The sequence below is a fragment of the Crocodylus siamensis genome, chromosome 2 (assembly GCF_052110815.1).
Source record: "Crocodylus siamensis isolate JL-2025a chromosome 2, ASM5211081v1, whole genome shotgun sequence".
Classification (NCBI taxonomy): Eukaryota; Metazoa; Chordata; order Crocodylia; family Crocodylidae; genus Crocodylus; species Crocodylus siamensis.
Genome location: NC_143396.1, coordinates 137,906,478 through 137,927,103, shown reverse-complemented (window position 1 = coordinate 137,927,103; position 20,626 = coordinate 137,906,478). Strand labels below are relative to the sequence as shown.

At 45.6% G+C, this 20,626-nt stretch overlaps 1 protein-coding gene across 2 annotated transcripts in view; it reads right to left on the bottom strand.

Annotated features, from left to right (window-relative positions):
• The window catches only part of FRAS1 (Fraser extracellular matrix complex subunit 1), a 362,104-nt gene that overhangs the window by 47,192 nt on the left and 294,286 nt on the right, over positions 1–20,626 (bottom strand). For both annotated transcript variants that reach the window (XM_090036905.1, XM_090036906.1), the window contains 7 exons: positions 17,993–18,181; positions 16,228–16,347; positions 14,881–15,060; positions 10,815–10,939; positions 6,445–6,585; positions 5,129–5,356; positions 632–745 (listed from right to left, as the gene is read on the bottom strand). In XM_090036905.1, coding sequence (XP_089893031.1) covers positions 632–745; positions 5,129–5,356; positions 6,445–6,585; positions 10,815–10,939; positions 14,881–15,060; positions 16,228–16,347; positions 17,993–18,181 — 1,097 coding nt within the window. The remainder of the gene's footprint in view (positions 1–631; positions 746–5,128; positions 5,357–6,444; positions 6,586–10,814; positions 10,940–14,880; positions 15,061–16,227; positions 16,348–17,992; positions 18,182–20,626) is intronic.

Genomic DNA, 20,626 nt, shown 5'->3' with positions numbered 1-20,626 from the left:
TGCATGCCTCCCCTGCCCTCCCATCGCCTACCCCTGTACCACTGCCTTTCCTACTGCAGCAGTGGGTGGAGTAAATCTAAGATGATTTCCAAAAATGAGATACCATACACTGAAAATTATAATAAATACATAAATTTTCCATGTTTACAATCTAATTATTGGTGTTCATCTTGGATTCAAGTAAATGTGGCACTTTCAACCCAGTTTTCTTCTGTCAGTATTGCACTCCAATACTGGGCCTCACCTACCTTGTGCCCCTGAGGCACAATCTTATTTCCGTGGGGTTGGTCAGTAGAAGTGACCCGCCATGCAAACAAAGTGCAGACTGTTCAGGGAACTGGTCAAGGAGATTAGTTTAGCTTCTGCCAGCCAGAATCTGTATGAGGTATCATTAAGTTTGTCACCCCACAACCCTTCCAATCAAGCTTTTAGTAGTCACGGTTCATAGACTCCAACGTGCCATCTGCTTTTTTAAGTTTTTTCCCTGAGACCAAAAGGGAGATACCTGAACTTTTGCTACTTCTGTAAGAGAAAGAAATGCTAGGGTATTTGAATTGCCTTATACATCTCTCAGTCCTCCTCTTTCTCTCTTTTTCTCACGTGATCAGGCTGAACACAGGAGATTGGTCACCTTGCCATCCACGTACTCCAGCCACTGCAGGCCCAAGTTGGTGACAATTCTGGGTGTCCCATCATCCACGGGGAGAATGTCCACTTTGAACCGCTGGGGTGCCGCAGTCACAATCTGAGCAGGAGTCCAGATGCAGAGGTGGATATTAATACATCATGTAAATTACTGCTTCACAATAAACTCTGAAGATGTTGTTTAGTGATATAATTTTTCCAAATGATCCAGAAGATTCACAGGCAAGGAATAGGGCATATCCCTGGGCCTGAAGAACTTACTAAGTAATTGAGACAGAACACAGACAAAGAAGCAGGTAACAAGCATTGTGTCCCAGGAGGGGATTTTCAGAAACATTCAACAACAGTCTTACTCTAGCCCCAGCTGAAGTCAATGGTAGAATACCCACTGAATTCAAACAGAAGTAGACCACTGCTGAGAGCTGTTGAAATCTCCTCCTAGAATAATACAAAGGCTTGTTTTATAGTGGGGTTATAAAAATAATTATTATTTCCATTATAGAAACCCCAGTCACAGAACAGAGCCCAGTTGTGCCAGACATTGCATGAATAGAGAATAACAACAACAGGGGAAAAACCCCTAGTACTTCCACTTGGCTGTAACTTCTAAGGTTTCTTTTTAAACATTCCTATCACACTTTATATTGGGAGGTAACCTAGAGGGTTATAAGTGTGAGTCTTGGCAGCAGGAGGGAGCAGGCAAAAGCTGCCAGGACAAAGGCATTGGCTGCAGAAGGGAAGTTGCTCACAGGCCAGGGAATGGAATGTGGCCTGGGCCTAACCCACACATCATTCAAATCTCTTGGGGTATCATCCCTTACTTCAGTAGGTTTTAGATCAGGCTCTATAAATGGTATGAAAACATATATCTGGCACTTTCTACGATCAAGGATTCTGCAACACTGCTTGGCTGTGCTGGATCATGCACACGCATGTACACATGCAGCCCTTTGTAGCAATTAGATCATTTTTGCATTTTAAGTCGTCATGCCGTGCTACAGAAATGGGGTCAAAGGGAGATATATTGCTATTTATCAGACACTTTCAAGAAGCAACCAAACCCTCTTCTAACCCTAGTTGCCCTTTCCTCAACTGCAACAGAGGATGCTCAGAAATCCATGGACTCCTTTCTTTTACTTCATATGCTTTTGCATTACCAGTGCCTGAAAGGGAGGGAGGTCCTTTGGGTAAGGCAGGACTGGGGCTCAGGAGATACAGGTTGAATCCCAGCTGACTCCTTCCTTCAGAAAAGTTACTTGGTGTGCTATGTTTCCATTTGGAATTTTCAAAAGCACGTATGTACTGGGGCTGTGTGAAATTTCGCCAAGTGTTTCGTTCAAGCTCGAAACAGCGAAATTGAAACAAAACAAAAAGTTTTGAAACAGCTTTGAAATGAAATGAGGGCACTCAAAACATTTTGAAAGTTTTGAAATGTTTCAAGTTTTGAAGCAGCCTGATGGTAGGAGGCAGGGGAGAGCCAAGGCTGCACTCTGAGTGGCTCCACAGCCCCATGAAACTCAGCCCGGTGGCAGGAGGTGGAGTGCAACTCAGGCTCTCCAAGCCTCCTACTGCCAGGCTGCACTCTGAGCAGCTCTGCCATGTCAGCACGAATCTTCCTTAGGTGGCAGGGCAGCCTCCTGTCATTTGGCACACAGATCTGGGGGTCCACAACCCTGGGAGGAGTTCAGCACAGCCCCACAGCTCTCCCAGGGGTGCAAGCCCCCAGATCTGCATACTGAACGAGAGGAAGCTGTTGCTACCGCCAAATGTAAGGAGTTTTCCTTGGAACAGCTTCCCAGAAACCCCTTCATCTATCTCCTTGAAACTTGACAGGTTTCATGCCCTCAGAAGAGACTACCATCCCTGCAATTTTAATCTGAATTGGGCAAGAAATGACAAAGTTTTAGTCATTTTCATTATCCCCCATTATAGCCTATAGGCAAAATGCTGAAACACATTGAAACTGTTTTGATGAAACGAAATGGAACAATGCTTCAAAATGAAATGAAACAATGAAATGAAGCACTGTCCCTTCGAAATGTTGAAATGGATGTTGAAACGAAACGATGGTATTTCGCACAGCCCTAGTACGTGCCTAATTCTCACCAAGATCAATGGGAGTTAAGTGCCTATATGTTTTGGAAGATCCTACAGGCCTCCCACTGCCTCAGTCCACCATCTGTTCACTGGGGATAATACTTTTCATTTTTTTCTCACGCCCTTCCTGTGTTCTACCTATTTAGGCTTTAAGTTATTTGGGGCAGAGGCTACCTTTTACAATTGGCAAAGTGCCTAGTACACTGAGGTCCTGATCTGATTCTCCCAGTCATTTCCCTTATTTTTGTTATTTTCAATGGATACTGAAATCAATATTTTAAAAAACTTCAGAATATCCTTGTGAAAATTTTAATGAAGTGCCCTATGAACACATAACAATATTGCATTTTTTAAGTAAGGTGTAGGGATATGTGGCTGTGGGAGCACACACCCAATATCTGTTTAGCAGAGGACATGCTAAAAGAAGAGATGAAATGAGATGAGAATTAAATTAATACTCTATGATTTCAGTCTATGGGTCTCAATGACTTTCACTGTGGCAAAGCAAAATTTTCAAGATTGTTATTCCACAGGATTGTGATGGTCTTTGCATACAGAGCAAAGGAACATTGCATTTCCATTCATTTAAAGAATGCTTTCAATTTTTTTAATGGTTCAGTACATCCCAGAACATACAGTAAACCTTCTGCCTTCATGTTTCAGTGCTTTGGTGTTCTGGGACACAATCTCAGCAAGTATGAACTGGCATAAGACTAATGAATTCATTGGACTACACCAATCAACACCTAAGGGAGAGCTTATGCTTTGAGTAGTTTTGCCTGTAAGACTGATGGGCTAAGGAAGCTTTGGGGGATGAGAATAAACAGAGGATTCACAGAAGAATCTATTGTGCTCATCAGTCCGGTATCAGATCAGTACCGATACAAAGAAAACTAGCTGTATCAGATATTGGCCCAATAAATGCCTGTGCTGTGCACAGCCAAAGTGCAGCACTCAGGCAGTAAGGAGCACAGCCAGCAGTGTGGAGAGCTGCCTCCAGCTCGTAAGTCTGGTCCAGTGAAAGGGGAGGGTGGAGGAAAGGGTCACAGGGAAGGGGCAGATCAATGTCCCCCACAGTGAAGGAGGCAGGTGCTACTCAGGTGAGGGGGGTGGGGGCCAGAACGACTACTCAGGGAGGTGGGGAAGGTGGCTCCTGCCGCTGCTTGCACCCCAGGAGAGCATGGGGGGGTGCCCCCCCAGATCTGTGCGGGGTGGGGTTAGCTGCAGCCAGGGCTGCGTGGGGCTCTTCTTGGCAGGGGCTGGGCTTGGAGCAGGCACCAGTGGTGCTGGAAGGATGCTGCATCCACTGCAAATTTCACTGCCGCTCCACTCCCAGCACCGCCAGCCACAGCCCTATCTCTTCCCAGCACATGAGTGGAGGTGGGGTGTTGAGCTAGGGCTGGCAGCAGCAGCACTGGGAGCAGGGTGGCAGCGAAATCTGGGGTGGACACAACACCCCCAGGGCCCGCTCTGAGCCTAGCCCCTGCGGAGAACAGCTCCGTGCAGCCTGCCCTGTCCCATGCAGGTTCAGGGGGCACACGCCCCTCCCATCCATGCCCTCCCAGGGTGCAAGCAGCGGCAGGAGCTGCCCCCCCCAGCCAGTCCTGCTCCCCCTCACCCTGCCCTGGCAGTGCCTGCCCCTGCCCCCTCCCTTACCCAGGGGAGCATTGACCTGCCCCGACCCCATGCCCTTTCCCTCCTCCTTCCACCACACTGGAATTACCAGCTGCAGGCAGCTGTATCAGAAATTGGATCAGTATCAGCTGATATGTCTCGTTAAATATTGGCTATTGGTATCGGCCCCAAAAATCCCTATCGGTGCACCCCTAATAGTACTGTTTTATTTTGGGCTCTACAAATCTCTTTCTTTGCCTTAAAGCAGTTGAAAGACAGTGAGAGAGGACTTTCCACTCTCATTTCAGTGATTCAGGACTACACTGGACAACTGCAAACTGTGAAAGACATCCACAGCACAACCCTGATACTGTGCATGACCCTATAACTGACTCTACAACTGAGACAGCATAGATGGAGAGAGAGCAAGTGTTTCTCCACTAACATCATGGCAGATCCTTGGCTTGTGCTTTTGGCATTATTCTGTTGATGCTGACGACCTGCATAATCTCAGCACACAAATTTGTGCGCACACCCCCACCCATACACACCACTTATAAATGGCATAAAGCATGCAAAACTTAGAGCTTCCACATGTTCAGTCAAGGGAAAACACCAGTATTTAAGGTCAAGGTAGGACACCAGCAGCCCCACAACAATGTCAACAGAGCTATGCCAATGGCCACTGGCTGAGTCAAAAGCCAGGGGCACCCTTCACCTAAATTTCATTCACTTCCAGGAAACCTCTTTTGTCCTGCCTGTGCTTCCTTACCTCCTTCCCTCCATCTTCCACAACAAAGAAGGGGTTGGTCCCATCAGACACGGTGAAGGTGAAACGGTCTTTCAGAGAGTTGCTGCCATCATGGCTGTAACTGATCCGGTTCTGGAAGATGTCATCCATGGTGAAGGAAGTGGTCTGGCGATAGCGCTGACCATTGTGGGTGCGTTCAACCACGCCATGCCGGGGGGGCTGCACGATGGTGAACGTAACCAATTCAGCCTGCTCAAAGGAAAGAGATAGGAGGGCAGGGTTGTGAAGCTGGTGCTGTTTCTTTTAGTTGGAGAGGCAGGTCACCCCACTCAGTAGGTCCAGAAAGGGATGCTACTGTTCATGACCTCAGTACTAGGCAGCCTCCCTGGTACAAAACTTCAAATGAAGCAGGAAGAAATGGTTAGACAGCTCAGCATGGCTGGACACTAGTGCTCAACACAGCCATTTCCCACTGTCACTGTCTCCAGGTCGACACCAATACTAATCACATGGGAGCCAATCCAGCTGCACTAGACAACAGGGTCACCTAGCATGACATGCTGCCTCTCTACTTCATGAAGCAGCAGCTTGTGAGTGCACTCCTTCTTTCCATGGCTTAGTGAGAAGCATAGGTGCTGTTTCTTCTGTCAGCAAAATACTGTTCCCATAACTACAGTCAAATCTGTGGTTATGGGATCTGGTAAGCAATGGTATATTGGGGGCAAGAATAGTTACCCTTTGTGCCTTGCAAGGTGCTAGGTAAAGCCTGCATAGCCAGCTCTATTACTGCTTCCTGCTCCCCTCTTGGAGAAATGCTCTGAGGTTACACTCAGAGCATAAACCAGTTAGAGCAGCCCTATGAATGTTAAAACTTTTGCCATGGATTTATTTAGCTGCCAGTCAGATTCAGAATAAGGTGGTAAGGAAAGGTGACCTGAGTCTCGAGCTTGAGCTCAGAGCCATTGGTCCTGAGCCAGGGACATTTAGAGAGAAGATGGGACCATGCTGGAAGGAGAAAGAGTTAGATCTAATCACTGCACCTTTCCCCCTCCCCCTATCATGTAGGCAGGAGACAAGAAGCATTATGTTTCTCAAGCCAAGGTCTTTCTTCTTTCAAATGCTGACTCCCTATGTTTATACACACACACTCACACACACGGACCCTCCCACCAGCTGTTCATTTGAAGCTGTCTAACACCTGTGATCAGGCCAAGGGTGTGCTGGGAGGAATCCATTAATTATCTCTCTCTTTTGAATACAAACCTATTTTTGTAGTAAATCAACTGTACAACAGAACAAGGTGGGGGGAAGGGAGGAGGGCGTCATTTCTGTCTTACCTCTGTGTCAGCATCTGTGGCTTTAAGCTCAAACTCTGTGATGGTTTTTCTCACCCCTTCCTGAACCCTCATCCCTGGATTCTGCACCACAGGCAAGGAGTCATCCACTGGGTTTATGGTGATGTCAAATGTTTGACTCACCTGGAAGGGAAAGAAACACACAACTTCTTTATGATGCACACTCTCCACTCAGAACATGACTGAAATGGCACAATGATGGCATAAAGAGACAATAGGGGCACCTCATAAATAATAATACCAATGTTTATGTGCAAATCTACTGAGTTTGAGTCAAAACCAGGCTCTGAGTATGGATTTTCCACCTCTATAAACATTACAAGGCTCCATCTTTTCTTTTTGGTATGATTTACATTGGTTTTCTCCTACTCCCTATTCTCCTCCCTTTTTACCTTCCCCTTTTGCAGCTATTATTTCTCTCCACAGAAGAGACACACAGGGTCAGATCTTCAAAAGAGTTTTTCATCTGAAGAGTCTCTTCACATACAGGCTCACTAACCTAGTGAGAGGGGTTTTAAACTAGGTTCAACAGCGGTTGGAGACAAAAGCCCAGACATAAGAGAACCAAATAACCCATATAAAAGAAAAGTAAGAGAAGGCAATAAGGGTATCCTTAACAATGTTCTCAGAGAATTTAGGGCAGCAGGCTAGTTACCCAAGATGTTTACGCACAAATGCAAAAAGCATGGGGAATAAACAGGAAGAATTGGAAGTCCTAGTGCAATCACAAAAGTATGATGTAATTGGGATAACCAAGACCTGATGGACTAGTTTCCATGACTGGGGGACTATCATGGGTTGGTATACATCATTCAGGAAGGACAGACATGGGAAAAAGGGAGGTGGTGTCCCTCTATTATACAAAGTGATATACGCTTGTTCTGAAGTGCGGTACAAAGCAGGAGGTAAGCTTGTTGAAAGCATCCAAGTCAAAGCCAGAGGTGATAAAAGCAAGGCTAAAGTATTTAATTCCCTTTTTACTTGATTTTTCATGAGTAAGGTCAGCTACCAGATGACAAATACAGTTAGTAGCAAGAATAGAGGAGGTGATAAGCAGCTTAGAATACTAAAAGAACAAGTTAGGTACTATTTAGAGAAGCTAGATGTTCTCAAGTTGGCAGAGCTGGACAGGATACACCTTAAAGCAGGGGTTGGCAGCTGATGACCCAGGTGCCAGATCCATCTTGCAGAGCATCCCTTTAGGGGCATTAGGCAGAGCTCTTTCTGAGCTTTGCCACAGCTAGGCAGCATAAGTACAGGCTCTAGCAGTTTGGGGTGGGGGAGGGAACTGCAACTGGGCAGCAGGGAGAAGTAGAGATGACCAGGTCCAAGTGCCTCTGACATGAGCCAATTCTTTCTGGCCCCCCACTGGAAAACATTGCTGACCTTTGCCATAGGGTACTCAAGGAATTGGATGAGGTAATTTCAGAGCCACTGAAATTCTCTGAAAACTCATAGTTGTTGGCTGAGGTCCTGGACAACCGAAAAGGACAAATACAGTGTCCATCTTTAAGAAAGGGAAGGAGGAAAATCAGGGGAATTACAGACCACCCAGTCTGACCTTGGTATCTGAAAAGATCATGGAGCAGGTCATCAAGGAAGTGGTCTCTCCTGGGTCTCATATTGTTTAATATCTTAATGAATGATTTTAAGATGGAACTGAATGCAAATTTAGCAAATCTGTAGGTGACACACAGAGCTATATGGAGTTGAAGACACTTTGGAGGATAGAATTAGGATTCAGAATAACCTTGGTAAACTGGAAAAATGGTCCAAAATTCATCAAATGAAATTCAATAAGAATAAAGACAAAGTCCTACACATGGAACAGAATTATCGTATGCACAGCTATACATCTGGGGATGACTGGCTGGGCTGCAGTACTGCAAAGAGGACCTGGAGAGCTACAGTGGACCATAAGCTTAATATGAGCTAATGGCGTGTCTACACGTGACACTATGTCACTGTAGTAATGCACTATGGTGACGCAGCATTGTGGGCATCTACATGTGACTAGCAGCTACTTTGCCACAGCAATGTGCTCCCCCAGTATAGCACACCGCTACAGCAAAGTAGCTGCTAAAAATAACCATGCGCCACGTGTACTGGCGCAGCATGGGCTGTTACTGCACCATGATTCAGTACTTCCAAAAGGAAGTACTAAATCATGGTACAGTAATAATGTCGCCATAGCTACATGTGTAGACATGCCCAATATGAGCCAACAGCATGCTCTTCATGCAAAAGAAGCCTGGGCTGCATTAACAGAAAAGTGTCATTTGTAAGTCAAGGAAAGCGATCCTTCTGTTCTATTTGGCGCTGGCAAGGCCTCGTCTGGAGTAATGTGCCCAGTTTGGGTCACTGCACTTCAAGAAATATGTGGACAACTTAGAGTCCAGCGGAGAGCAATGAAAATAATTAGAGGTCTGAGAAACATGACTTACAAGGGGCGTAACTACATGTGCAATTAGCATGGTGCAATAAACTGGCACAAATGGTACTGGAGTTTATTGCTCCCAGGCACCGCATTTGCACATGCACCCAGGACCACAGCACACTGAGTCAGGTCAGAGCAGCTTCGCTTGTCACTGGGTATGGGGGATTAGCCTGACAGCTTGGGGCTGCTCCCCATGGCTCAACATGCTATGGAGGGGCTGTCTGGGGCACAAGGGTGCTCCAGTTTGGGGCTAGCCGGCAGGCAGCCCCTGCACTGAAGCACCTTCGTGCCTCAGCCAGCCCTGTCCCTGTCGACATGTGTATTTATAGATTCATAGAAGTTAAGGGCTGGAAGTGACCTCATAAGATCATCAGATCCAGGCCTCCTACTCTTAGGCAAGAAAGAAAAGACTGCCAGGTCAGATGACTCCAGCAAGCGGTGCATCCAGTCATCTTTTGAAGATCTTAAGAGTAGGTGACTGTATCACCTCTGTGGGGAGTTTTCTCCAGACTCTGGACATGTGAAGCATAAGGAAGTTTCTCCTTATGTCCAATCTGAAGCAATCTTCTAACAGTTTATGTCCATTATTTCTCATCTTCCCCTGGGGTGCCTTTGTGAACAAATGCTCTCCCAGGCCCTGATGTTCACCTCTTATATACTTATAGGCTGCCACCAAGTACCCCCTAAGTCTTTTCTTTCTCAGGCTGAACAGTCCTATGTCTTTCAGCCTCTCCTTGCATGACCTGTCCTCCAGACCTCTAATCATACCTGTGGCCCTCCTTTGGACTCTTTCAAGCTTCTCCACATCCTTTTTGAAGTTTGGTGCCCAGAATTGGATGCAGTACTCCAGATGCAGCCTCACCAATGCCAACTAAAGCAGAAGGATGACATCCTTAGTTTTGCTTGAGATGCATCATTTGATGCAAGCCAGCGTACTGTTTGCTCTGCCGGCCATAGCATCACATTGGTAGCTCATGTTCATTCTGTGGTTGATCATAACCCTCAGGTCTCTTTCAGCTGTGGTGCTAGCTAGTGTAGCACCACTAAGCACTTTACTCCACCACAGGATATACAAGTACTATCCTGTGGTGGAGTAAATTAGTTTCCTGAGACCTAATAGGGCTGCACGTGTAGATGTGGAGACTTTACTGCAGAGCTAATTAAGTAGCTCTGCAGTAAACATATTGTTTAGACATGCCCAAGAAGCTGCTAAAAGACCTGGGATTATTTAGTCTACAGAAAAGAAAACTGAGGAAGATTTTAAGGGTGGTAAAGCAGATGATTATGACAGACTAGTCTCTGTGGCCACAGGGGACAGGGCAAGGAGTAAAGGTCTCAAATTGCAGCAAGAGAAATGTTGGTTGGCTGTTAGGAAGAATTATCTCATTTTTGAGGGTGGTTAAACATTGAAACAGGCAACCTTCTTAGATAAATACTTATCCAGGATGGTTTGGACAAGGAAGACCTGCTTTGAGTAGGTCTGGATTTGGACTAGATGTGCTGAAGTCCCTACTTTTCTATGATTTTACGATTTGAGGCACGTTTGGAAGTATGGCCCCTATTAAGCTTACCAAGGAAGATGAGCTGGAAGATGAGCACCAGGGACAGCTGCTAAGCACTTGAAAATCTGGATCTAAGATCTTTGGAAATTCTGATTCATAGGGCCATCTTGGACTGCTTTCAATCCCTCCCTTCTTGCATGCTAAATGTGGTCCGGCAGTGATCCGAGTACCATCAGCATGAGAAACAAGAAAACTTGCCAGTATTAAGTTATGAGATCAGGAGCAAAAGCTTGTTTCATTTCATTTGCATGCATGTCTCCCATGCAGCATCAGAACAATGTATTCCCAACATTTCTAAAAACTTCTGCAGACTCAATCTTAATCAACTCTGAGATGAATGCGCTTAGGCCTACCTCATTCACTCCATTAGAGACAGAGAAAGTAAATGAGTCAGAATGTCTCTCAACCTCACTGGTGTGGATGTACTGGATACTGCGAGAGGCCAGGTCTGCTTGGCTGAATGAGCTAATCCTTGTGCCTAGAAAAAAACAAGAAGCAAAATGTTCCACAAATATGGTGAGAAAAGGGTGAAGCAACAGGAGCCAGAAACTGTCTAGGTACTTGGTGCTGACCTGTTCTGGTCTAATGCCAGTTTTACCACAGATTACAATAGAAGCAGTACAGACAACTCCTGAAAATCCCACCCATCCGGTTTTCAATCAAGTCAGTGGCATCCATCTCACCAAGAAAGGAAGATTTCTGCCCAGTCCTAACATGTGAGATTATAGGATGGTGAGTCACCATCTCAGCAAACAGACTCAGGAGTAGCCATTCAGAGCATTTAAGAGAAGTTAATCTGGGAGGAAGTTAAATGGAACAGGTGATTTTCTGTCTCAGACAGCATACATTAATATGCCAAACATGCCTTCACTGAACATGGGCAAAAGGTTCCTGGTTTTATTTTGCTAACATTAAAAAATGACTTGGGCTCATAGGGTGAGATTTGTAAAGGTATTTAGGTGACTAGAGATACAGGAACAGGCATCATGGGACTTTCAAAATTATTTAGATCCCTAACTCCTGTTATTTTCAATACCACCCTTGAAAATATTGTTCATAGGTTTGGATCAAATAAGCAACCCCAGACGTGCGTATTTTCCAAGGTTTATGATCAAGGCTCATTAATTTTGAAGGCCCAGGAAAACAGACTCCCTTCTGAGAGCTCCAAGTACTTTCTTCTGGACAATTTAACCAAGAGAACAAACTCTTTCATGCTATTTAACCATATCTTATTTTTTGTTCTTCCAAAACCTGGCAGAGTAGTGAAACCAGAACTAGCACATTTAAAGTAATGAAGAAAAAAAAGTTAAATCAGCTATTTCAATCCTGAAAAAAAATGTTAGGTTCAATGTTTTTCTGGCATTTTTAGGCAAAAGCTTTGAATATTTTTATGTCCTCCAAACTGGTTTGCTTATTTCTGCTTTCATTCTTTATCCCAATACACTTAATGAGTTTAAGGAAGATTAGACCAGTTCGGGGGGAAGGGGGCAGGGATGCAGAGTCTGGCCTGCGGGCTGGATAAGGCCCACAGTGGACTCAGCAGCCCATGCCCACATCACGGTTGGTTTCCATAAAGACCCAGCAGCGGCAGCGTGGCGCTAGGGTTTTCACAGAGACCAGCCCCAGCAGCACTGGTAGGGCGCATGGCTCCAGGGCTGGGATCTTGCAGCAGTGACAGTGTGGTCCAGAGCAGAGGCAGAGCAGATCTGCTGCCTCTGTGTGCCCTGGACAGAGGCATACAGGCAGCAGATCGTAGCTCTGCCCTGGTTCCAGATCACGCTGTCATCATTGCAGAGTATGATGAGCTCCAGAGTAGCTCCCTGCCCAGCCGTGCATCCTGCCAATGCTGCTTGGGCTGGTCTCCATGGAAACTCTGGACCCGTGCTGCTGCTGGGGTCTCCATAGAAATTGGCTGCAGCAATGCAGCCAGGGGCTGCTGGGAAACGGGAGTCAGGCTGCTGGCCAGATCTATCATTCTGCCCACCCTTGGATTAGACTAACCAATTGCTAAAACAAGACTGTAAAGGACAGTCTGCCTTCTGAACCCCTGCAAAGATTTACATGTGCTCTGATGCATTCTGATTAGACCACGCATTCTGTGCTGCAGCCTCTCATGTATTCTGTGTCTCATGTTTCAAAATGGTGGTGCAGGTGCTTTAATTAAAGTCCATCAGATGAGCTTTAGTTAAAACACCCCCACCATAATTTTGAAACACAGGTTGCTGAATGCACAAGATGCTGTGGGGGTTTCAATCTGATTAAAACACCTCCCCCCGACCCCAGAACATGTGTACAGGCACCCTCTACATCTAATGATAGCTCACACAGGAGAGAAAAAAGAAAACCTTTGGTAAATAGAAGTTAAACTGAAAGGAACATACTGTGTGAACACAGAGGTTTGAAGTAAACCACTAGAAAGATCAGGGGAACACATAATATCTTGGAATAACTGGCCCTGGAGTGGAATCATTCTAATATTATAAAAGCCTTAATGTGTCTGTCTGTCTGTCCATAACAGCCAATCAGAGTATGAAGAAGCGTTCGGACAGTGGCAATCCACCGCCATGATGGTGGGGATACAAGAGACAGAGCGCAGGGGCAAGGCCAGCACAGCTGGGTGCTTCCCCGCCCTGCTCCTTGGAGCCAGCAGCAACAGGGGAAGGGGAGAAGCAAGCCTCCTCCCCACCTCAGGCCCACTACTTCCCTGCCCCTCTCCCCCACGTCAGCCCCAAGCCTGCTCCTCCCATCCCCTTGCCACCTCTGGGTCAGTCTGGGTCCACTGCTCCCCACCTCCATTGTGGCAGCCCAGCTTCTCCCCACCCTTGGCCACAGTCCTCCCCCGCATTGGACCCAGGCCCACTCCTCCCCTCCCCTGCCGCTGCAGCAGGGAGCGGGGGAATGGGTCCAGACCCCAAGCAGCAGAAGGGAAGGAGGGAGTGGGCCCAGACAGGAAGGGGGGCACAGGGCTCCATCCCCGCCCGCTTCCCCCCCACCTCCCACATCATTCTTGACAGGCAATTGGCTAGTAAAATTATATTTTCAAGAAACTCTTTTGTAAATTTCATAGTGTTGGCCAAAAAATGTTTCTAGAAATGGTTTCCTTGGACTACATTTAAAGTCTAGGTCAATTTATGGCATGCATGACACAAGTGGCATGGGAAGCTGCTGTCTGGCAAGCAGCAGAAGAGAAGAGGGAAGGGGAGCAGAGCAGCAGAACAGGGCAGTCAGAGCACAGCAGGGAGGGATGGGGAGCAGAACAGTAGATCACAGCAGAGCAGCACTCATGGAGGGGTTGGGGTTTCAACTGTAGTACACTTGGACTTAGCTTGTGGCCTGCCTGCCAAAAAGGGTGGCCACCACTGTTCTAGGCTATTTGTGCACAAGCTTTGCATAGCAAATATAATTGTTTAAAGCAGTAGCTATGAAGTCTTTGCTGAATTCAGTATACAGCCTACCCATCACATATAGGGATCTTTGACATTAAGTTACCACTTCCTAACTGCTGTTGCGAGAAGGGGTTGGATTTTATATACCGAGATGAGTGCCAGAGAAGATAATGAACTAGGATACCACTGTCAACTAGAAATAGCCAGTTATATGTGATACTGGTTTTGGCTTCATAAAAGTTCCGGAACTATGAAACTGAGCATATGAAATGGAATCCCCAAATTATTCAATGTCTAGGTGTGGACAGAGAAAATGCTTATACCAAGGTAATGAGCATCATACCACTAAAAAAGTAATGGACAGACAACACAAACATCTACACCGGATTAACTTAATCCAATCCAGTGAAGAATTACTCCTGAAAGAATCAGGTGTAAAACTCTACTAATATAGATTCCACTAGTTGAGGTTTTGTGTTTATTTCTACCCAAGTCATTTGATAATTGCTACCTAGTGGCTAAATTATTTAATAGCACCCACTACTCAAGAAGAGCTGCATATCTGTCTGTTCTTACTCTCAGTGTATTTTATATCAGTATACAAACCTGATGTAAATTACACTGGGGTATGTGAATGCCTCTCCACATTCTGCATTTTATCACATCGAGGGAGAGCAGCACTGCACTTACTGTGCCCTACAACTGTCCAGAAGAGCTGCCAACAGTATGGAAGATTCACACAAGAGTAGTGGCATAATCCCCAGAACAGATTGCTGAGTAAAGGTCACAATGGAAAATAAACTCAGTGATGGAATAATAATTTTTTGTGCAGATTCCAAGCATGACTCTTCTCCACTGACCCTGCTCTTAACCTCTCTGGGTTACTAGCTGGTTGTGTTCTTCTGGGTGATCTAATTCTGTGATCTCTTCTCAGAGGGCATTTTTCAAGCAGTCAACCTTTTAACATTTTAAAAGCCCTGAAAATCTCTGCAGTTGGAAAGAGTCAGCAGAGCAAGTCAATGCCTTTGCAAACCTGGTGAAGCGGCATGCTCCAGGTGCCCCAGCTGCGGTTGTTTTGTTATTCTGTACAGGAGCTCAGCAGGCTCGCTGTCCTGATCTGTGGCAGAGAGCTGCAGGGTCGTGATCTTCTTCACTGAATTTTCATCCAAGACCAAGCCTTTGTTAGCAATGATGGATGGAGGGAGCCTGTCCTCTGCAAGTACCAAGGCAAGGGGGTCTGTGATGCAATCAGCTTAACCTCCTTCACACACAGTGTACTTCTATGCATTCATGCATGCACACACACACACACACACACACACACGTACAGCAGCAATTTTCATAGACAAATAATTTTTACCTGTGTTGGGCACGAGGTATGTAATTCCACATTCAAGTATCACTAATGAAAGCCCAGTGGCAGTCATATCACAATGGGACTGATCCAAAACCCATGAAACCAACAGGAGTCCCTTTGATTTACTTAGATGGGTTTTGTTCTGGCCCTTTAAAAATAATAAGCTATTTTTCAAATTGGTAGTTTCACTCTGTGCCACCATTTTCAAAAGGTTTCGGATTTTCAATAAACAGAAAGCTAAACACAGTAAATTTCACATGAATACATACCAGATAAGTGCATAATTTGTTTAAATGCAGAACACAGCACCAGTCCAAATTGGTTGTCTATTTCCTTGTAACAAGCATAGGTTATGTGCCTATTAGAAAGCACTCAAACCACTTAAGTCCTTAGAATCTTTCTACCCAGGTGTCTGCTATGTAACTTAATTGTAATCCTATTAATACCATACTACTGGGTGCCAGAAAATAAATTGAGGGGAGCTAGTCAGTTCTGAAGCTGCTAATATGAAAGCACTGACCGCATTGGACAGGTAGTGAGCATGGCTTACATTGTGTCTGGATAGTCCCAAGGCTGTGCATTTAAATGGAGTACGCTGTCATCAAGTTTAACTTCTTTAAATATCTTTTGTCAAAACCATGATTTCAATCATGTATGGTTATCTTTCTAAAACATATGCTTTAAAAAAGAACAGAAGCACTGGATTTAATGCAGGAACCACTGGTGGAAATCCATGGTCTGTGTTATGCCAGATAAGGTAAGATTATCAGAACAACCCTTTCTGGTCTTTAAATCTATAGGTGAAAGACTCTGTTCCATTTCCAACAGTCTAACAACCAGTGGCTCTTTTCTACAGCTCCCATGCAAGGGAATTTCTCCTTCACTCACACTTGGGTTCTTTAGGAACTTGTCACATCACTCCTCTTATAACTTTTATGCACAGGCTGGCACAAGAGTGAGCCTTCCCCTTCCCTATCAATCTATAACCCTTAAGTATGCATGTTTAGGTAAACCATCATTTACCCAAGATGCTAATATAGAATGACTGGTCCATCAGTTTGTTGCCTTCTGCATCGACCACATCAAAGTTAAAAGCAAAGCTCCCACCTGGCTCCCCTTTTTCATGACTGTATTCCACTTGCCCTGAAAAGAGAGCAGGGGAGAAGATGTGGTTAAATACAATGTGCATCATCTATTTTGGAATCTGCCTAGCACCCTTCCCGCTAGCTCTTTAGCAGACCACTGGGTTTGGCACAGCTTCTGGATTGTGTGTTATTTTCCCTTCCCCTTCTCTTTCCCACCTCCTCTTGACACATCCTTTCAGAGATCACCTTACTGAAAAGCAAATCCTCCCTGATAGATTTGCCTTACTCTTTTCTCCTTATGCCTCTTTGGATGCTGACAGAAGTGACATTTGTCACACAATCAGCCCCCTGAAAGCACTCTACACCATGCCCTAACAGAAGTGCATGACTGCATGTGATCAGGGCTGGGATGATGCAGCCCAGCCGCACCCCCAGTGGTGTCTGCAGGATGGGAGGAAGAAGGTAGGGGAGGGAGCTCTGGGCTGTGGTTTGCCAGCCTGAGATGGAGTGGGGGTGGATGGATTAGACCCCTCCTGCTTTGTGGCCACCCCTCCAGTCCCCTCACCCTCCAGCTCAGGACAGGCAAACCCCAGTACAGAGCTCCCTCCCCTCCCTTCCCATCCTGCAGACAGCATCAGAGCTGGGGGCACAGGGCACGGGGAGAGAGACTGCAGGCAGACAGCCTCTCTCTGTTGGATCAGCTCCAAAGTGGAGCTCGATATCCTCCCTTGCCTCAACCAAACAGTGAATGTGTGTTGGGTTGGGGATTGAGGGGCGGGAGTCGCTTTAACTCATGGAGCTTTCTGTGAAGGGTCATGACTTAGAGCAGGCAGCTGCATGTCTGTCAGCACCCTTTATCATCCCCAAGGCTATTGTGGATATATTTTTTTAAATATAACTTGCTGCTCAGCTCATTGGTTAGCTAAAAATATCTTGATCTTGAAGGTGCCAAAGTGACTAAAGAAAAACAAGTCCCACTGAGGGTATATTTACATTACAAATCAAAGGTGTGACTGCAGCTTGTGTAGACCCATCTGAGCTATTATAAACTACTTTGGGTTCTTGGGTATTGATGTGCTAACTACTTTGGGTTCTTGGGTATTGATGTGCTAACATGGCCTTCAGCTACAAAAACATGAAGTCCTCAGTTGGTTTGTACAGCCAACAATGAAGCCCATATTGCCATAGTTGGACTGCTATTGGGATATGAATTAGCTAGCTTAAAGCTGTCAAGGCCCATCTCCACAAACAGCAAACACAACTCTGCATTACTGTTCACTGGAAGTCAATGGGACCCATTCCCCTCCTCTTTGAGACACAAACACAAGATCTACATAGCCTCAGGTTCAGGCAAGCTGATTTAAAAATAAAGCTCTCAGGTACACTTTTATGGCTTTCTAAGTAACACAGAACTGAGAAAGTCCAGGATCCTAGATCTCACATGTTCCTGTAGCAAGATACTATTTTTAATAATGGTAATCTTCAGTAGTGAAAAGCGAGCGTGACTATTTTAGATAAGAGAAATGTGTACAGTTCACTGCTCTCAGTTAAAGCAGCTAATAATTGATGTTATATCTCTTCGGTTAATATAAGTAAAACAAAGCCCTTAGCTGTGAATTCTGTTTTTAAGGGCTTTTGAGGGAAAATAGCTGGCAAAGTCAGTTTTATTCAGCATAAATGAAAGAATCAAGAAACTTGCCCACCTTTATTTATATCGACTTGGGTGAAACTTTTGACAGGTCCCTTGACAGAGATCTGGACCAGGTTATCAATTTTAGTCAGCTGCAGACGCCCACTACTGGGATCTTTCTTCATGACGTATCTGAGCTTCAGGTCATCTGAATCGATATCTGCTGCTTTTAAGTGCTGATCTGTGATGCGTGCTACTGAGCCTAGACAGCAAAAGAAGGCACACAAACAGCTCCCCTCAATCCTCCCATATTGCTTGCCAAGACTCAATTGCATTATTTATAAGTAATGTCTTATACTTGCAAGAATCAGGGATTTTCTATGTGGCCGTTTCAAGGAAATTCCACTAATTTCCCCAAAGGAAAGCAATGCGGCACCAGAGAAATAGTGGCAGGCTACCCAAATACTGCATCTGGATGCTTAGTTTGGCAAAGCAGCGCAAAAATAGACCTTTCCCTGTGAAATACTAATTTGAATGCCTAAATGGGAGTCTTTTAAAGGAGCCCATGTTTGGCATTTAACCAACACATGGGACCACGAGCAGGCCAACTCACTTAAAATCATGCTCCTCATTGAAAGCCATGTTCAACATCTTTATCAGTGACTTGGACAAGGGGTGAAAAGCACCTTGTTCAAATTCACAGATGACACTAAGATGTGGGGAGAGGTAGGCACGCTAGAAGGGAGGCACAGGCTACAACTAGATCTGGACAGGTTACAGGGGTGGGTGGATGAGAACAGGATGTGTTTCAATACTGACAAGTGCAAGGTACTGCACCTACGAAGAAAGAACCACCAGCATACCTATGGGCCGGGGAACTCCCTTCTTGTCAGCACAGAGGCAGAAAAGGATCTGGGAGTCATCGTTGATGCCAAAATGAACATGGGCCGCCAATGTGAGGACGTGATCAGCAAAGCTAACTGCACTTTGTCATGCATCCACAGATGCATCACAAGCAGGGCCAAGGCGATGATCCTCCCCCTCTATGCAACACTGGTCAGGCTGCAGTTGGAGTACTGCATCCAGTTCTAGGCACCACACTTCAGGAGGGATGAAGACAGCACTGAGAGGGTCCAGAGGAGTGCCACCTGCACGATTGGGGGCAGCAGGGCAGGCCCCGTGAGAAGAGGCTGCAGGACCTGAACCTGTTCAGCCTCCACAAGAGAAGGCTGAGGGGGGATCTGGTGGCTGTCTATAAACTTACCAGGGGGACCAGTGGGGAATGGGAGAGGACCTGTTCCCCCAAGCACTACCTGGAGAAACTAGGAATAATGGCCATAAGTTGATCGAGAGCAGGTTCAGGCTAGACATCAGGAGGCGCTACTTCACTGTCAGGACAGCTAGGATCTGGAACCAACTTCCAAGGGAAGTGGTACTGGCTGCTACCCTGGGGGTCTTCAGAAGGAAGCTAGATAATCACCTTGCCAGGGTCATTTGACCCCAGTACTCTTTCCTGCCATGGCAGGGGGTCAGACTTGATGCTCTGCTCAGGTCCCTTCTGACCCTACCAACTATATAACTATAAAACTATGAAAAGTTAAGTACGACACAGCCTTCATAACCTTAATTTCCTTTATCCCAAATTCCACCTTCCCCCCTCAAAGATAGTAATGTCACGGATTTTAATAGGGGATGGAAACCTGTTTTAGAAAACAGAGGTGTTCAGGCAGTCGGCTGGGAAAAAAAGATAACAACATTTTCTGAAGGAAGAAAGGGAATGGGAGGCTCACAGGTTTCCCTCCTGCAGATCTTAGAAAAGTGATTCTCAGCCAGGGTTCCATGACACCGCAGGGTACCTTGAGATCCTTTTAAGGGTGTCACAGGGTGCCGCACAATGTTAGCACTGTTATGTGTACAAATGTGATTCACAAGATCAGCCCAGAGATTTCAAATAGGAATCCACTATATTAAAAATGTTCAGACCTGTTGTGATCCTTCTGAGTTCTTGCAACACAAGAACTGCTCTATTATCCTTCTACAGTCAGAAAACAAGTGAAAATTAAAATCTGGCATTTTGTGAGGGGTGCATTGAGTCTAAAATGATTGAGTATTAGAAGCACCACAGGCAGCACCCCACCCCTAAGCTTTGCTTGAACACATGGTCATTTCTATCCATGTAGGGCTTTGAAGTTTCATTTTAAACAGTGCAGGAAAAAAACTCTTCCCCTGAAGTGCATCTGTGCCACAGGAATGCTTGGCACTGCTCCCCACTTCTACTAATTCCTCGCCCAACTTTTCTATCTCCATCATGTACTGCATACAGACTATTTCCTTATTGTCCAGACCCCCAAGGGCTCTGATGGTTTCAAGCAAACCCTGACACTTCTTGATACTCAAAGTTGTATTGTAGTTTAATATTTTTGTACCTGTGGATAAGATAAAAAGCAAGTCTGAAATCCAACAGAGTAGCTCCTATCTTTATCTAACAGAATGACCCTTCCCAGTATGCCTTCACTGCTTTCTCAGTGTAATAAGGGTTCAAGAGTCTCTCCATAACAGGAAGTTTGGAAAGAAAATGGAGAACAGCAGCAGGGTGACTAAGTGGTTAGATGGAATAGCTTCAAAGGAAACATGAAAACAAATGAATGAGCTCGATACACTTCTTACACCTGTGTGCATCAGGAGTAGTTCCAGGGATACCACCTGA